The 17,935-nt window shown below is 44.7% G+C and overlaps 5 protein-coding genes across 8 annotated transcripts in view; 1 reads left to right on the plus strand and 4 right to left on the minus strand.

Moving 5' to 3' along the window:
* Window positions 1-2,061, minus strand: part of Cow (Proteoglycan Cow) — a 49,297-nt gene extending 47,236 nt beyond the window's left edge. For both annotated transcript variants that reach the window (XM_018018307.2, XM_018018306.2), the window contains exon 1: window positions 1,594-2,061. In XM_018018307.2, coding sequence (XP_017873796.1) covers window positions 1,594-1,734 — 141 coding nt within the window. In that variant the 5' untranslated portion in view covers window positions 1,735-2,061. The remainder of the gene's footprint in view (window positions 1-1,593) is intronic.
* A 1,159-nt stretch (window positions 2,062-3,220) lies between these two features.
* On the minus strand, window positions 3,221-7,888 carry Rassf (Ras association family member). Its single transcript, XM_018018305.2, has 9 exons — window positions 7,451-7,888; window positions 7,172-7,266; window positions 6,927-7,109; window positions 6,668-6,859; window positions 5,321-6,607; window positions 4,737-4,933; window positions 4,352-4,678; window positions 4,188-4,292; window positions 3,221-3,901 (listed from the first exon to the last, which is right to left on the minus strand). The coding sequence occupies exons 1-9, from the start codon at window positions 7,488-7,490 to the stop codon at window positions 3,841-3,843; spliced, it is 2,487 nt and encodes an 828-aa protein (XP_017873794.2). The 5' UTR covers window positions 7,491-7,888; the 3' UTR covers window positions 3,221-3,840.
* A 98-nt stretch (window positions 7,889-7,986) lies between these two features.
* Window positions 7,987-13,772, plus strand: CenB1A (Centaurin beta 1A). 3 transcript variants are annotated; one of them, XM_018018302.2, is made up of 10 exons: window positions 7,987-8,374; window positions 9,370-9,486; window positions 9,567-9,660; window positions 9,741-9,905; window positions 9,971-10,114; window positions 10,753-11,048; window positions 11,224-11,361; window positions 11,416-11,571; window positions 11,627-12,796; window positions 12,860-13,772. In XM_018018302.2, exons 1-10 carry the CDS (start codon window positions 8,322-8,324, stop codon window positions 13,044-13,046), a joined length of 2,520 nt encoding a protein of 839 aa, XP_017873791.1. In that variant the 5' UTR covers window positions 7,987-8,321; the 3' UTR covers window positions 13,047-13,772. The 3 variants fall into 3 exon arrangements, with proteins under 3 accessions (XP_017873791.1, XP_017873792.1, XP_017873793.1); XM_018018303.2 differs by having other exon boundaries at window positions 7,988-8,374; window positions 11,245-11,361; XM_018018304.2 differs by lacking the exons at window positions 7,987-8,374; window positions 9,370-9,486; window positions 9,567-9,660; window positions 9,741-9,905; window positions 9,971-10,114 and adding an exon at window positions 10,581-10,643.
* On the minus strand, window positions 13,366-15,993 carry LOC108621149 (uncharacterized). The gene is made up of 3 exons (XM_018018308.2): window positions 14,829-15,993; window positions 14,632-14,765; window positions 13,366-14,565 (listed from the first exon to the last, which is right to left on the minus strand). The coding sequence occupies exons 1-3, from the start codon at window positions 15,904-15,906 to the stop codon at window positions 13,861-13,863; spliced, it is 1,917 nt and encodes a 638-aa protein (XP_017873797.1). The 5' UTR covers window positions 15,907-15,993; the 3' UTR covers window positions 13,366-13,860.
* Window positions 15,994-16,219: 226 nt separating this feature from the next.
* LOC108616437 (uncharacterized) lies at window positions 16,220-17,583 on the minus strand. The gene is made up of 2 exons (XM_018011669.2): window positions 16,744-17,583; window positions 16,220-16,689 (listed from the first exon to the last, which is right to left on the minus strand). Exons 1-2 carry the CDS (start codon window positions 17,477-17,479, stop codon window positions 16,346-16,348), a joined length of 1,080 nt encoding a protein of 359 aa, XP_017867158.1. The 5' UTR covers window positions 17,480-17,583; the 3' UTR covers window positions 16,220-16,345.
* Window positions 17,584-17,935: the final 352 nt, after the last annotated feature.

Consider the following 17,935-nt stretch of genomic DNA (forward strand, 5'->3'; position numbering starts at 1 on the left):
AGCAGTGAAAGAAGAGCTCAAAGGCAGAGGCTCAAGCACACATTCGCATCGGCCTAATAGCACACACACACACAGACACACACCCAAAAAAAAAAGCAAAAAAAAAAAAAAAACAGACAAAATTGCGAGGGACGAAGCAGTGACCACGCATAAAACATGTGAAAAGAGAGCATGATGGCAAAGAGGAAACCAAAAGAAATAAAATGAAATGCCAAACAAACCCAAAAGGAAATCAACAAAATACAACAACATCAAGAAACGAAACAACAAAACGGAATGGCAAAATGTCGGCGCATAGGGCTAATGGCTGCAAAAACAATGCAAATAGCAATAACGACGACGACGCAGCGTCTGTGACTAACAGTAAACGACGCTGGACGGACGGAGTAGCAGTAGCAGGACTGCGAAGTTCATAGAGAGGAAGAAGAGTAAGGAGGGGGGGATGCATGTATGTTTCTCTATGTAGACAAATTCAAATCTGCTTAGTGTTTACTACATAGTTTACGCTTACGCGCTGCCAACGACTCGAAGCCGCCAATGCTGTTGATATTGATTTTTACTGTTTCTTTTATTGTTGCTGTATTTTTTGTGCATCTCTCTAGCTCTGTCTAACTTGCTGCTGTTGTTGGGCTGCCATGAGTGGGAACAGCAGCAGAAGTCGCGGCCAGTGGCTGGCTGTCAGGCTACCTGTGAGAAAACAACAACAACAAACACACACACACACATACACAAGAAATGCAGCAACTACAAATCGGATTTGCGTGAGTAATTGGCAAGACAAGCGTTTGAGCCTAGAGCGTATTGGCAACACGCAGCAGGAAGAAATGACTTTGCCAAGTAGCTTTCGATTTGTGTGTCTGTGTTAGTGTGTGTGTGCGTGCGTAAGCCTGTGTTTGTAGTTGTTCCTGTTATTGTTGCTGGTTTTTAGAGTGAAACCTCAGTAGCGTTGGCAAAGGTGACAAAATGACAGCAGAGAGAGAGAGAGAGAGAGAGAGCGAAAGAGATAGAGAGAGAGAAAGAGAAAACCAAATGAGAGCTTTGCAGTCTGCACTATGAAACTGACTGAATAATGCACGTTCGATCTACGAATGAACAGCTTAAGAGATAATCTGCCTAGCTTAATAACAGATATCGATTTTGGACTTATTGTGGTTCGGTCTTTCGATGACCTTATTGTGTGATACTAAGTTTATTAATGACTCTAGCCTAGAAGCCATATATGTTCCAAGTGCGACTGAATATACACTCGCTGTGGATATCAAGTTTCAAGCCTCTAACGTCAATTTGCCTTCTTTTAAACACTTACAAACTCAATCTACCCTCTTCATAGGGCTGAGTATTACAACAACTTGGCGACCAAAAGCAAAGAAAAAGTTGTCTAAAAGCCCAAATGCGTTATATGTGCCAAAATCACACTCATACATACCCAAACACACACCCACAATCACACACACACACACACACACACACAGGGATACGCATGTGTATAGAGAAGTGGGCTGGCAGGAAGCAGCTTAGTTGTTTTAACTAAGTGACAGCCAGACACGCTGACAGTCAGTTGGGATATACAGCTGGGAATTATTTGGGACTTACCTCATCGATAAACTCGAAATCGCCGCCAGTTTCGCCAACATACTTCTTCTTCTTGGCATCAGCGCTGCCAAGCAGACAGGATGACATCAACACCAGGATCAGGCAAACGCTGGCAATAAGCGGCAAACGCGAACGCTTCATGGCGACGGCAAATACAATGGCAACGGTAGCAATGATAAGGGAACCTTCAGTTAGGAGACGAGCGACGCTAGCGGAAGCGGCTCAAATGCGTGGCGAATTGTTCACGATTTCCGTGGGCAATGTTAATTGCTAGTCCAATCGAATGCGAGAATTTGAATAGCTCACACACGCACACACCTACAGTGGAACAAACAGCGAGACACACATACACGCGCGCACACGCCTGTAAGTGTAGTTCTTGGACTTGGACGATGGATGCACTGCAGCAGACACACGGAACGTGATAGAACTGTATGCGACGCGACCAAAACGTAAACTGAGCGCAAATTAATTTGCATTGCTCTGTCCGAACGGCATTGGAATTTTGCGGCAGCCGAGTAGAAAGCGCAATGCGCGACAGAAGAGCGCCTCCAGGACATCTAAGAGAGCGGAACTGAGACTGTCACATGACATAGGGCTGCCACCCGAGCCGACAATCTTAAATGATGTTGCATGACTGCAAATAATAAAATTTATTTAAAATATTGCCAATACTTTTATGCTATAATATCTAATCCTACCAAATTTATAGCATATATATTTAATTTTTTTTCGGTTCAGCTCACGAATATAATTTCAGTGTACGCCAGTGCGTATGCGCAATGTGCAACCCCTGCGACGCATCGCATGCTCTCACGCCACATTCGATTTGCTGGGGCATACAACAACCGCCAAGCGCTTCCAAAAGACAACCACTACTATGCGCCACCACCAGCCGAGCCACTGCAAGGCAGAGAGCATTGTGTGGGGCCGAGCAGCATTCAAAATCGATTTTATTTTCCGTCTAGCTTGCTGTTGACTCTTGTCGCTTCGACCATGCTCTTAACTGCGTCGCGGCAATTTTTGGCCATTGGGTCGTGAACCTGCCAGCAGCGACAAAGTCGCGTTCACATCCCAAATGGACCACTGTGGTTGTTGTTGCGCCACTTGTGTCGCAGTCGTTGGCTGTTGATTTTTATGTATCGGCACTTGGCACACTTGGCCCGCATCGATGACGCCGTCACCATGATTATAGCCAGCGCTTTTGGCCGGGAAACCCCGAAACCATTTAACGCGTCAGCGCCTCGCAGGCTGCCCAAGAGGCAGCTTCCAAGTCGCCGCACTTGCCCAAGTCGCCATGCCTCGGCCACGTAGGCCCCCAGGCTCTGTCAGTTTTAAATTAATAGCCCCGCACACACAGTCACATAGGCCGCGTTGCGTTGTGTGTGCAGGGTCTACGAGTTTCTGCCTGGGTTTGTGTGTGCGTGTTTGGATGTTTAGCAGCTATAGCCTCCACGTCCCACTCCCCATTCGGTAATGGCATCACTGACTTCTGCTCTGATAGTGCTCTGGCCAAGCCCCTTGTGCTACGGGTCACAGCACAAGTGTTTGTGCATAGGTAATTATTGATGCTTAGAGAATTGCTTTTGTTAATCTGTTCCACATGGTGTCTGTTTCTGTGTCTGTGTCTGTTAAATCTTTACATTTTATTTGATATTCAAATGATTTTCAATCAACAAGTCCATCTTATACTAAATATAGTTATTGTTGCTGTCGCATTCAATCAATCGGTCAATCAATTAACTTTATTAAATGGCCTGCTAAAAAAAAGTTGCGCTCACTAACTAACGCACTTTGGTGCTATAAAATTGATTCTTAATATTTTTGTTCTTGCTGTTAGCCATGGCTTTAAAGTTGTATATAAACATATTTTTGATTTTTAACACATAGAATATGATTTCATTCAGTTTCTATGCCAGCTTGTGTGCAGATTAATATTATTTTTGGTTAGTTACAAGTCTTAAACGCTTTCTAAAGTGGAAATGCCTGCTAATGATTGTTAGTTACATCTGGAAAAGGAAACACAAGAAATGTAAAAAAGTAAATCAAAATAACTGCGGCTGGACAGCGGCTGATTTGTTCACTGGGGCGCCAACGGTTTACTAAATTATGCGTAATTGTGCCTAAATGCTATTTGAAAATTTATCATAAGGAATACTATTTGCTTGGCTGCTGTCGCATTTTTGGCCGCATTAACGTTATGGCTATAAAAAAAATTGATGCAGTCGGAGATTCCGTTCTCATGCATTACAAGTGCACCTTTAGAGATTCCATGCGCGAGACAATGCGACGACGTAGCTCTGCGTATCTGAAATAAGAGAGCGACATAAATTGTAGTTTAATATAAAACTGTAATTTAGCTAGTAAAACTAGATTTTATAACACTTAAAGCACTCATTCCCAACCGACCCACCCCACAGATCTGTTATTTACAATGATTCAGCTTGATTGATTTGTGTCGGTCGAAGAAAAAATATTGAGGGCGTGTTTCTTTCAGGAAACGCAAGAAATAAGCGGAAATTGGTTTGGTAAGCTTTACCATACAAATGTTTCACTCCGCTATTAAGTAAAATATCCATTTGACATTTGCCTACCTCTCTTTCACTTTGACGATCTCACGCGCCAATTCCTGATCATAGCGATCCAGTATAGCACGGCATTCCGGCAGCGATAGATTTAAAAATTGAGCAACTTCATTGCTGAAAACAGAGTAGACAATTTATAAATTGATCAGCGACTAGTTTAATGGGTCACCAACCTGATCTCATCAGTTTTGCGTGCGTCCACAAGAAATAGGCGAGCCACATCCTCATGCGGTCCCAGCGTAATGCGAGTTATCAATGGATATTCATTGTCCTTCAGGCGCTTTTGTTCGCCGTTGTCACGCACGATGAAAAGCGAGAAATTCTCCGCGGCGCTATCCACCTTATACTTCTCCAGCACCAAATTGATGACCTCCTGAGTGGTCACCAGCGAAGTGACCCATACGGACATTTGGGAGCCGTATGGTGGCGTGAAAAACGATGTTTCCCGATTGTAAAAATGCCCATTGATTGAACACCGACGTTTCAGCTTCGTGCGCGAACTGCAAATATTAATTCCATTATACAAATGAGCGGCATAAACCCAATGACTTGACTAACCGTCGATTGCCACTGCGACGTTTGATGGCAGCAGCGCCAGTGCGCGGGGGTCTTCTCAAGACAACGCCATCTTCATTCACGTGCAAGCCCGCTTCATTAGTTCCAATGCCATCCGCGGCACTTTCTCTGCCCTCAGTGGCCGTGTAGAGCTCATCCGTTTGAGTCAGCTCGTCGCCAGCCACAGCACCGCTTAACACCTAAGCAAATGAGATAAGCATTATTCAAATAAATAACGATAAATTAAAATAAACTTAAGATAGCAGGCACTTATTCGTACCCCACTTTGCCTTTTACTATTTAATATGTACGCACACATGCAAGAGACGTAAGATAAGAATCGCTGTAAGACGCTTCTACAATTGCAATCAGAATACATTGCAATCTGGGCATAAATTTTTGCTAGTCAACTGCTCAAGGAACTTGCGACTTGGAGAGCCTAAATGAAATATTTAAACAAATTATAGCGCTGAAGACTCGGAGCGATACAATTGGATAAACAAATCGTTCTTATAGGCCTTATCTTCTCATTCATTCCATCTTCCCACATCCTAAGTGTGTCTACTAAATTAAGTTAAATATATTACCGATGATGCATCGGCACGACTCGATTCATTTTCAATTGCACCTTCTTTGGGATAGCAATTCATTTGGATTTGTATATAACGTTGAGGCACATCACTGCGTCGCACTGTCGCCAAACGATGTGGGCGCAGCGTTGTATCATCATCATCGTCACTGTCGGAATATACAAAGCAGCTGGGACCAGACTTGGAGCGATTGATGCCCTTTTCGAAAAGCTGACGGCCCTGCTCATAGGACTTATGGTGCTCCCGGCTGGGCGCTATAGACGCAAAGGCCGAGCCACTCTTCTGCAAGGCGTACTGACGCTGCGATGAGCGAGGAGAGTCAACGCTGCTGCGCAAATGCATTGTGTCGTTTATAAGTGTGGGATCAATGGAGCGGAGCGCGTGCTCGCAATTGAAACTCTTGCTCATAGCCGAATTCTCGCCGTAGAGCTTCAGGGAGTCGTGTATCCGCGAGGGATCGATAGGCTGATTGCGTTTCAGTGTGTCGTCATTTGGCTCCTGAAACGAGTTGGCGCCATTCACATAATCCTGATGAACGCTACGCTTAAAATCCTCATAGTCCATGGGCTTCAGCGTTGCATCATCCGACGTCTTGTAGTCATCCAGCGTGGTGTTGCTAGTGCTTACAGTGCTCGTGTTCTGGGTATTGGTATTTGTCGTCAAAGAGCCTGTGGCAGTCATAAAGTTATCTGAGCTGCTGCTCGTTGTGGTGTTTGTGGTTGTTGTAGGAGATGAGGCAGTATTGATTTGATTGTTTTGCGTGTTTGTCGATGTTGTGCTGGAGGAGCACGTCTTACTGGGCGAGCTCTCGCTGGACGATTGCGACGATGAAGACGGCAGCTTGACGGGCATCGTTTCATAGACCTTGTCCTTCTCACTTTGACGTCGCTCCACTTGCAGCAAGTCATCAATATCATCCCAGTCCAGTTTCTCCAGGTTGTCCAACTTGGAGGGCAACGTGCTGGATACGCAGCTAGTGCTGGCCGTAATAGCGTCCGTGGCGCTGCCGATTAACGTGCTCGAGGAATCAGTGTTCGTTACATCCTCGTCATCATTGTTGGAGCACGACTGTCCGTTTACAACCTGTTCACTGCCCGGTGTTGTATTTGCGGAGGCATCTTCTGGTGTTGTTGGCAGCTCCGATATCTCATTCAAACTACATGAATCAAAAGTCATGCTCTCCGACAATGAAATGTCCGTGGAGAGTGGATCAACCTCACTAGCGGTAGTCGTGGGAGGTGCCACCGATTCGCTGCCTTCGTTTTCCTTGTCCGAGCAACTTTCCTGCTTGACAAAAAGGGTCAATAAATTAATGGGAAACCCATGTCAAGTATATAAACTTACATCTTGTGCCTTGGATGCACGGCAGGAGTTGCGTTTGCGCACTACAAATGTACGCTGATCATCATCCTCCTTCAGATGAATAACGCCCTGGACGCCCCAAAACACACGCAGTGGCCCCTCCAAGATCAACCGATTGTTCACTTCACGGCTGCGTATCTCAAGGCTTTTATTATCATAAAATTGATTGTAAACCTGCAAGTTGTTAACAATTTCAATTAAAACTTGTTCCACTAATTTTATACAAATAAATGCATCATACCTTCAGCTTGGACTCCAAATGGTCGCGGGGCAGCGCGGGTCCATTAGCCTGTGCGGCGACTGGTTTCTGCGCGCCTTTTACACCGTAGCTCTTGTGTGACTCAACGCGCGTGCCGTGACCAAAAAGCTGCGGTCCGAACAGCGCTCCATAGCAGGGCACATGACAATAAGGCACTCCTTTATGCTATTACAATAAATGCATGCGATTAATGACGTACTGCAGCAAACGCTTAACTGATTAAATACCTCTGCATGCTGGCCGGGATTAAGGCGCTTGCCGCACTCTTCGCAGCGCAAACATTCCGGATGCCAATCATAGCCCAGTGATTGTTTACGTTCCGCTGTGTTGGATCGAAATATGTAATTTGAATGCTTATTATTTAAACAAATGGCATGCACATCACGACTGTTATAATCTGTTCATGTATGAGCGTGCGGGTGTAAGTGGGTGTGAGCGAGTGTATGCCCGTTTGTGAATGTGTGTGTACATATAGGAACACATGCATGTGTGGGTGTTTAAATTACCAAAGTAAACGGGTTTGCCGCACTTGTGGCACTTCCACATTCCGCTGTGCTGCGCCAATTGGTCACTTGGTCGGTCGGTCGGTCGGTCGATTGGTCCAGGTCAACGTTTCCTGGCGGGGGCGTGCTCAGCGCGTTGTGACGTCAGGAAGATTTATGCAGGTTGCTTGATGTGAACAAGGAACGCAAACACGTAGAACAAGAACACAAGACAAAGGGTAAACAAATGTGAAAAGCACACAACGACGACTGCGGCGATTAACGACGGCGACGACGACTTTTAAAGACTCAGCGATTCACTTTCATAGTTTCATTCAAGAAATTAGCAGCTGGCGCTTTTAAATAATTTGCGAACTGTTTGTGCATTGATAATAACAAAGTTTTTATAGAAAAATTATATTACACTAAAACAGCACCAGGCGAAAGAAGCAGAAGAACCAAAGGCAGTGCTAGTGCTGCGCAGCGTTCAATAGCCACTCAACTGTTTTGAAACACTATGCATGCGTTTCGGTCAAATTTAGCACCTTATGAAGCGCAAGTAGAAAGTGAGACAACGACGACGAAGACGTCGACGTTGTTGTGTGCGTCGCTTAGTGGCAAATTTTTGTTAATTACCTTAACGTTCATTTAATTACTAACTCATCTACCAAGTGTGGCAGCTGTTTTAAAAAAAATGTGCGCGTGTCATTGCAACTCAGCCACCCACATTTAAGCATTGCTCTGCTCAAATCAAGGGGATCAATTTCAGCCGCAGCAGCAGCAGAAGCAACAGCTGAAAGAAGCCAAATATTTCGCTGCGCGATTTGTGTAAATAGCCAACGGTGCAAATACTGCAGTAGCGTGCGCGTGTGTGAGTGCGTGTGTGTGTCTAGCAATGCGCGCCACAATTGAGTTCGAGGAATGCCTAAAGGATTCGCCAAGATTCAGGTACATATTGAGCCATCGCGATGGCTCACCTTCGGTCACATAACAAAGCACCAAGCCACACTTACCACCACCCCAACCCTCGCTCAAAACATGGTGCGCATTATGCGCATTCTATTTCCGCACTTGGCATTTCGTATTTGCATTTGGGCTCCCAGACAGTGGGTTGGCTATATATTTTGTGTAGCGTGACTGGTTCCGCTTGGATATCGTGCTATCAACAGCTTTCGTTCGAAGCGTCCCCTCCCCCTTCCCTAACAACGGCTCTAATATAGCTGACGCTTAATCATCATCGAGAAAACTTTGCACTTCGCTTCAACATCGTCAGAGTTTCGGAATGTATCATTCGTGCACCGTATGATGAGAAGCATACGCACACACATGCATGTGCGTGTGTGTGTGCGTGTGTTTGTTCATTTGTTTGTTGCTAATTATTGTGTCAATCGATCGGACGCCTTTCGGCACTCATTGATAAGATTTCTCCCAATTGCCAGCCCATCTCAGTTTCCAGTAATCTCGCCCAGAGACAAAGCTTTCGCTCGATTGCCACAGAAAATTTTTTTTAATTGCCAGCCCAAGCTTAGCTTATTCGATAGCTTTCACATGAACCAAAACGACTCAACAGGTTACAGACAAACAAAAAGAAATTACAACTATTGCAGACTAAGGAGATGGAAAGAGACTTTGCCATCTTTTGCCTTCGTATGCAATTCTGGCTTAAAGCCATTTAAAATTGCTTTTTTAATTAAACGCACATGCGGCACTTCAATATAGTGGCATAAATTAAAAAAGTCAACATAAATAAACAGCCAGCAGCGACTACGCCGCAGCTGTCATTGCCAGCAGGCCCGTAAACCTCTTCTCCATCACCTACGCCCCCCGCCCTGTGCACAAAGTGGACAAAGTTAATCGTTTGCGACAGAGACCGGGTCGTTGTTTGCATCCATTAAACAATAACAAGATTTCTACTAACGTCTGCAATTCTGTTCTTGGCCCAGACAATTCATATCGAAGGAGGAGGCGGACATCGAGCACTTGGAGCAGAAGCTCGAGAAAATTATCAAGCTATGCAATGTGGCTGTCGACTCGGGCAAGGAGTATGTCAAGAACCAGAGGTAAGCTGCGCACTCTTACTCTCTAGTCTTATCTTCATTTTATTTTTACGTATTTTTTTCTTTTTCTTTATTACTCATAGCGCCTTTGCCATGTCCCTGTGGGATCTGCAGCAGCATTTTCTCGACAATAAAAATGCGCACAATGCGCTGGGCAAGCTGATTCATTGCTTTCAGGTGCGTTGCCCATTGCAGGTAATTACGCGAAAGACTTTTATATTTATCTGGTGGCGTTTTTTTGCTGTATATTTTGACAGGAAATGAATAAGTTTCACACGATACTGTTAGATCAGGCAAGTCGAACGGTGCTGAAAAATCTCAATGTGTTTGTCAAGGACGACATTAACCAGGTCAAGGACTACAAAGGACACTTCTTGAAAGTCTCGGAGGGCTATGACAATGCGCTCATTAAAAACGCACAGGTGCGTCCAATGCAGTGCCTTCTATGTGTCCATCTTAAGAAGTAACTCTTCTTCTCCATCCACAGGCGAGCAAAAATCGACCACAGGAAGTTCAGGAGGCAGCCAACATACTCTCCGCCTCCAAGTCTTGCTTTCAGCACACGGCTCTGGACTACGTGAACTATATAACGCTGGTGCAGGCTCGCAAGGTGCCTTCCATACTATCGACGGTGAGTGTTAAAGTCTAGTCCATAAATTCAATAATATATATTAAGTAACCATATGTTTGTGTAGCTTTTGATTGAGCTGACAAATCAGACAGATTGATTTCATAAGCTACGCTATTCTTAGCAGTAGTTCACAGAATAATGAGGCTTAAATTGTAAATTATTCAGATTTAGGAAATAAATCAGCAAAAAGTACGCAAAGTAAGGCCAACCTATAGTAAATACTTAAGATTATTGAGATTATTATTTGGCAAAACATTATTTGATACTTATTTGATAACTAAAACTCTTATCGACATTTGGTAAGGTGATATGTTTACTGTGAATGAAATGGCATTGTCTTCAACAGCAATTGTACTTATGACGTCATGTTCGCGATATACCTCAAATGGATATATATAGTCTGTTATTTTATTTTATTTTTTTTTTTTTTATTATTTATTTTGCTCTATATCGCTGGCTCATTGATCAGCGTTGAGTCAGTTGGCACCCGGCAGCAGTTTTAGTCGGTTGTGAAGTGCCCTCGTTGAAGGTTCGCTGAACGTCTCCAATATGGGGCAGCATGTGTATTCATTCTATTCATAAATAAGAGCAATTGTCGAACGTGTTTTTTGCTGATCGTCGTATATTTTCTTTGACAGTTGCTGGACTATTATCAGGCGTGCGTGACCTACTACCATCAGGGCTTCGATTTGTGCAACGACTTTGACGAGTTCTTCAAGAATATCAGCGAGGATTTGAACGCGCTCCGCGGCGACTATCAGCAGCTGGAGAAGGTCATGCAGAATCGACACATGAGCGTGAATCGGTATTGCGATTCGAATACGAACAGCTCCTCGCACAATGTCGAGGGTTATCTGTTTAAGAAGAAATCGAAGGGATTCAAGACCTGGTGTAGACGCTGGTTCTACCTCAGCGACAATCAGCTGGTCTATAGGTGCGTGCAATATCTATATGCTCCAGCCTTGCTCATTTCTTTTGATTTTTCCCATTCGTTTTGCTTGCCGGTTGAATCGTCTTCATTTGTTTGCCATTTTGTACTCGTAATCTCATTTCCCTTGTTCTGTTGTTGTTGTGCTTGTGATTGTGATTTGTTGTGCTGTACGCTGAAGTGATTTGGATTCGCATTCCAGAAAACGCAGCAACGAGGACTCGTTTTCGGTCATGGAGGAGGATCTGCGCATCTGTACCGTGCGGCCGGTCAATGAAGGTGATCGCCGCTTCTGCTTCGAGGTCATCTCGCCAACCAAGTGAGTACAGCTCCACCCAGGGTTGGTTATATAATAACCATAAATTTCACACAGATCTCACACACTCCAAGCGGACTCCGCGGACATGCTCTCGTTGTGGATCTCGGCTCTGCAGCATAGCATTGGCGCGGCCATCCAGCATGCGTCCACGCATCACTCACGCCCGCAGTCAACGAATGCCCCGAACGCGTTGCCTGCGAAGCGAAGAATGTAAGTGTGAAGTAATCTAAGTATTGATAACAGTTCTTTAATGAGTCATGCTTAGACACTGGGAGGAGTTTCTAAAAATACCGGGAAATGCACAGTGCTGTGACTGTCGCGGCTCAAATCCGCGCTGGGCATCCATCAACTTGGGCATAACACTCTGCATCGAGTGCTCCGGAGTGCATCGCAGCCTTGGCGTGCATTATAGCAAGGTGCGCTCCCTGACCCTAGACGCATGGGAAACGGAGAATGTCAAGGTGATGATGGAATTGGGCAACGAGGTCGTCAATCGTATCTATGAGGCGCGCATCCCCGAAGACTGTGAGCTAAGGAAGCCCACGGAGCAATGTGAGATAGGAGTGCGCGAGGCCTGGATCAAGGCAAAGTATGTAGAGCGGCGTTTTGTGTGCGGCATGCCGAAGCCACAGGATCTAATGGCTAGCGAAACTGCCGAGGTGCTAAGCATAGAAAGCGGCGAAGCAGCCGACGATGGCGGTGTCGAAGCTGGAAGAAGCATTGGTGGAGGAGTTACTGGTAAGCGGGCGACTCTCTCCCTGGGTGGCACACGCAAGTGGACGGTGAAGAAGTTGCGGCGGCGACGCCAGCAGAGGCCGTTGACCAAGACATTTAGCGATGATCCTAGCATATACAACACAGCAAAAACTGGAGACGAACTGGACGATGATGATGACGAGTCAATAAACATTCCATCAATGTCGTTGAGCATATCGCGGGATGATTTGTTAGTAATTGGCGATGACTTGGCATTGGACAGGTACGAAACTCCCGGCATTTTGGGCAGCGACCAGGAGAGCACTGAAGGCGAATCCGACACAGAGATGCCAGAGGAAATACCCTTCACTCAATTGGATGCCAATCTGCTGCTCTACAAAGCAGCCGCCGTGCATAATCTTCCCGTGATGTGTATGGCCTTCGCTTTGGGCGCGTCCAAGCACTGGAAGAATGCAGAGGATCGACAGCGCTCCTTTTTGCACCAGGCTGTGCTGTCTGGCTCTGTGATGGCCTGCGAGTATCTGCTGCTTAATGGAGCTGCCATTGATGCAGTCGACGAGATGGGCTACAGCGCTCTGCATATATCGACGGCCAAAGGACACATTGCGCAGGTGTATTTACTGCTGAAGCACAAGGCCGCCTACGATCTGGCCTCCAGTGATGGCAAAAAGGCACTGGATATCGCCGTTGAACAGAAGAATGCGGACATCGTGACGCTGTAAGTTGAGAATTCATTGTGCCGCATTTGGATGTCCTGCTAATGTAATTTATTTCGTTTCAGTCTGCGCCTGACTCGCCTAAATGACGAAATCGGTCTGAACGACGAGTATAACGGCGAGGATGAAACGTACAAGGATGTGATGAAGGACTTCTCCAACTTTGCTGCCAGTCAGCCGCGCATGCTGCGCCAGCGCAACGATTCGAATACCCTAGAATCACAGCGCAGCTCTCTAACCAACTCTGACTAGCAGTGGCAGTAGGCCACCTTGGCCCAGCCGACGAGTTACCCGTCGCGCAGTAGATATTCCAATGCTTAGTTGCCCATAACGTATTTAGCTTGTTGCCAACTCCTGCTATGCTAAACTGCAAAACGTTCTTCATATTTGTGTGCTGGCATTCTCTGGGGCACCGCCAACTCGAAACGGATTTAATAAGCAATCTCATTTAAAGGCGCTCTCGACTCTGATCTGATTCATTGCATTGCATGGCATGTGAGTTGCGTATTGGTTTGATGCTTTGTTGACGTTAAATTTATTAGCTTAGGTCGATAGTTAAGTGCACGTCGCGTGTAATCCGTATTTATATAAATGTTTATTGTTTACAAATGTTTAATAATATATATATATATAAATATAACTATATATATTTATATATGTACATGCATTTGCGAATTGTACATGTATGTTATGTGTATTATATTAAACGATATTATTATTGTATTATACTAAATCTATGTAGCTAGCTATCTTATCCAATTATTACGTAACACATTGAAGCTGTTGGCAAATGTTTAAAATTTGTAATTGTTAATAATAAGAATTTGCGTGTTACGTGCTAAACATTTATTTTTCGCATACATTTCTTCCACTGTTCCAAACCAAGAAAGATGCAAAAAATGTGCTTGCTTGGTGCCAAAGTTAAAATTGAGCACTTGGAAAATTTCGAATAAAACTGAGTAAAATGTTTAAAATCTACACACAGAAAATACTTTTAATTATGCTAATGGGATTGTCGGGATAAAAACTTAATTAATTAAGAGAGTGCTCAAATACAATTAGAAGATTATTCAAATTCCGTTTCATTTCCATTGCCGTCCGTTGCGCAATCGCCGCCCGTGTCCTTGACCTTGTGCACGTTCTGAATGTGTCGCTGCACGGCGCTGCGATCGTTGAACTGACGGCCGCACTCCTTGCATGCAAACGTGACGCCTGCGTGCGCGACCAGGTGGCGACTCAGGCCCGAGACATGATTGAAGCTGCGCTTGCACAGATGGCACTTGTGCTGGCGCTCCCCATCCAGGTGCATGCGGTTGATGTGCTGCTGCAGATTGGTCTTCTGGGCGAAGCAGGTCTCGCAGTGGGGGCATTGATGCCGCTTCTCGCCCGTGTGGGTGTCCATGTGCCGCTTAAGCACCTCGCGCTGCGAAAACGACAACTCGCACTCCTCGCATTTGTATGGCTTTAGTCCGGTGTGAATGATCATGTGACGCTTCAGCGAACTGGCGCAGGACAGCTGCAGTTGGCAAACGGGACACTTGAGTGCGCCGCCTGTGCCGTTCTTCAGCGTCTTGATGTGCGTGCTCAGGTGGCGCGACAATGTCTTCTCCGTGGCAAACGAAATGGGGCACAGCTGGCACTGGAACGTTTTCAGCGTATCGCTGACGCGGCCCACAGTTGGCTTCGAGCTGCGTGGCGCCCGCTTCACCACTAAGTCACGTTTTGATCTTGTAGGCGGCGTCGTCACATCACTGCTTACCTTTTCGTTCGACTGTAATAGAAATGATTTCGGTTATCTTCAATTAGTAGTAGTGGTAGTACTCAAGTTGGTACTCACCAATATAATGACATTGTCGTTGAACTCATACAACTGCTGATCGTCGCCTCCGCCATCATCGAGATTGAAGACCATTACGTCCCCGATTTCGTCAGACTTGGCGTCCGTAAACTGAATCTCTCCATTGTCCTTAACTGCAAGGGAAAGCAAATGAGCGTTAGTAAAACTGTTAATTGGATTATTAGGCGGGTGTTTACTATTATATGATGTGATATTCTTCTCCTGCTGAAATTCTGTGGAGGAGCTGGGCGTCGAGTTTGTCGTCGAGGCGGCATTTATAATATAGATTTCACCATTTTGGCTTGTCACCACATCTCCAGCGCCGACCATCTTTATATCACGAAAATCCTCACTGGCATCTGGGACAGATGCATCCATGTCCGCATCGTCCGTGGGTACTACCTCAACCTTGGATTCGGCTTCAATCATAAACTCAGCACTTTCAGAATCGGATACTTTGGGGCGGCGCTTCTTCTGTTGAAGTGCGGGCGATGAGATGCGGCCACGTTTTCTGGTCACACGCTGATCAATGCTTGTCTGCGATGCTGGCAGAGATATGGGGGCTGGTGTTGGTGTTGATTCCACGGCCGATTCGTCGTTCTTTGGCTTCAAGTCCACTGGCAGCTCGCCCAATGTTTCCCAGAGACCGGCTTTCTTCTCAGCCAAGAAGACCTCGAGCTCACCCAGCAGCTTGACGAGCTGCTCCTTGCGGCTCTCCTCTTGCACTTCATCGCGCAGCTGCTGACGCACGTCATTTCGCACTTCGTCCGCCAGTTGCTTGCGCATTTCATTGCAAAAGTCTTCGCGCGCGGAATCAAGGCGACTTTCAAAATCCTTTTCCATTTCCAGCTTTACCTTTTCCTGCCATTTTTGAGAGTTTTTCTCGTACCGCATTTCCAGTTTTTCGATAAATGCCATCGACTCTTCGAACTCCAGCTCATCTTCATCGGATTCGTTATCCGCTGATTTGGCAAAGACGCGACTCTTTTTACCCATACTGACCAAGCGGATGTGCTTGCGGAGCTTCTTATCAGCCGCTTGGCTGCGTTGCCGGAAGAGAAACGACTTCTCCAACTGGTAACGGCAATCTCCGCAGATCTTTTTCGGCAATCCGTCGGTTGATTTTGCCTCCAAAGAGAGGCACGCCATTAAGCGCATCGGAATTGAAGGCTGTGTGTCGTCCTCCGCAAATATTGTGTGCGGATCCTTAAGCTCATTTAGGCAAAGGCGGCACCACGTCTCTAAATCTGGATAACATTCCTCTGAATTCGACATTACTAAAATCCTAATTACTATTTCGCATTGCACGCAACAACAGACGCTAAAATTATAAGGCCAGTAAAACGACTTACCCAACACTGTCAGTTACACATGCGGCTGTGGCAGCCCAAAAAATTAACATGCTTGAAAATGTTAACATTGGCGCGTAGTAGTTTATTTTTCAAATACTACTGTTATGCTTTAATGTTTTAATTAGGTAATATTTTTACAAATATATTGTTTTAGAGATTGTTAGTCTGTATTTCTGAAATTTAAATTGTAGCATTTGTTAGCAAAAAAAGTTATCCAGTGCTGAAAAATAGCAGTGTTTCAATTTCATTGGACTATTATATTTTTTATTTTATTAAAAAAAAAAAAAAAAAAACCTACATATATAATTTAATATATGTATATCGTAAAATATTGATAAATTATAGGCATAATATATAGTTTTCTATTTAGTATTTTTCTTCGTATTAAGCGGTCCTCTTAGGCGACATCGAAGACAATTTCGAATTTTTTCATTCTCCGTGCCATGTATTTGGCAAATGCGATCCCTCAGTTGTATGCGAGACAGCTCTTTTTCTTTATGGCGCACTCGGGGAGTTTTCACAGGAGATACTAGATCTTTCGTAGATAGGAAATTGGCGGTGTTTCCATACTCTCGCAGGTGACTGTACTGAGAGTTATCCATATTGATTTCAACCATTGGAAGAACTTTTGATGATGTCGGTATTAGTTCCATAGCGGGAGCACTGCTGCCAGAAGATGGTTGATGTATTGGACTTGGAACAGTTTCTGAAATAGTTTATTTATGTTAGTGGAATCGTTTTAAGTGATCATCGTTCTTACCAATAACTTCCACTAAGCTCTCTGTACTATTATTCAAATTATTAACGGACTCTGCGTTGGTCATCAGCTCGGAGTTAGAGCCAATTTGGTCCGTGATAGTAGATGCGCTCTCCATCTCAGCAGCATCCATGTCTGACAAAAAGCAGTCTGAGTCCAATGCCTGGGAACGAGCTGCACTGTTACGCTTGTGGACAAACCAAGTTTCAATCTCATAAAACAGATCGTCCAACACTTTTAGCTGACATTTCTTTTTGACGTCGGCGATTATGAGGCTCTCCACTTCACTACGGACTTGCTGCTCGATCTCCTCTCTCACTTGTTGTTTGCACACGACAACTAAGTCACTCTTGTGGCTGTCTATTTCGCGTCGAATCATTTGAGCTGCCTCCCTGCGCCAACGGGCGTTGCTTTCCGAGCAAGCTGTTGGCGTGCAGTTGGCTACATCTTTTAGCAAGAGTACATCCGACTTGTCACTATCTAATAAGTTACTTTCATAGTCAAAACTCCGGCCAAGGCGTGTCAGCTGACGTAGACGGCGATCAGCCGCATGACAACGTTTGCGAAAATAATGAAACTCTTCCAAATGCAGTCGGCAGACTTGGCAAATGAGTTGCGGAAGTTTGTCGTTGGGATCAATTTCTAGACCTGTGCAGGAAAGGATTTTCACGGCCACTTGGCCATTGCTGATAACGAAGTTGGCATCTTTCCGTAGACACAGTCGGCAAACAGTTGACATCCTTCTTAATATTATTTTTAATTATGAGTATTAAAAATAATATAGAAAGTCTAAACTGCAAAAGGACGCCTTGTTACAGTGTGACCAAAATCGATATTTGCAAAATATACCAGCATAACTTCAGCTTTACAAAACAAATACTAAAAGTTGACAAAAGCCATTTGGCAAATTAAAATACTGAAATAAAGCAGTATTTTAAAAATTCATTTTTAAATTTATTTTTACATTTATACTTGTGCGTAAAATTGCAGAACTTTGAATAAGAATAATGGGGTTTGAAAATCCAACTTTCTCAGCCTCTTTTGATATTATTAACGTATCTAAGCATTTCAAATTAGCAACATGATGTGAAAAAGGGAGAAAGGTACATTTTAGAGAGTAAATCTCCTTAAGGAAAAAAAAGTATAGTTCAACCAATATATATGAAAATCCCAAGCGATACATTCCCTCATTTCT

This window comes from Drosophila arizonae, chromosome 2, assembly GCF_054131065.1.
Source record: "Drosophila arizonae isolate 15081-1271.41 chromosome 2, UAZ_ARI_1.0, whole genome shotgun sequence".
Lineage (NCBI taxonomy): Eukaryota > Metazoa > Arthropoda > Insecta > Diptera > Drosophilidae > Drosophila > Drosophila arizonae.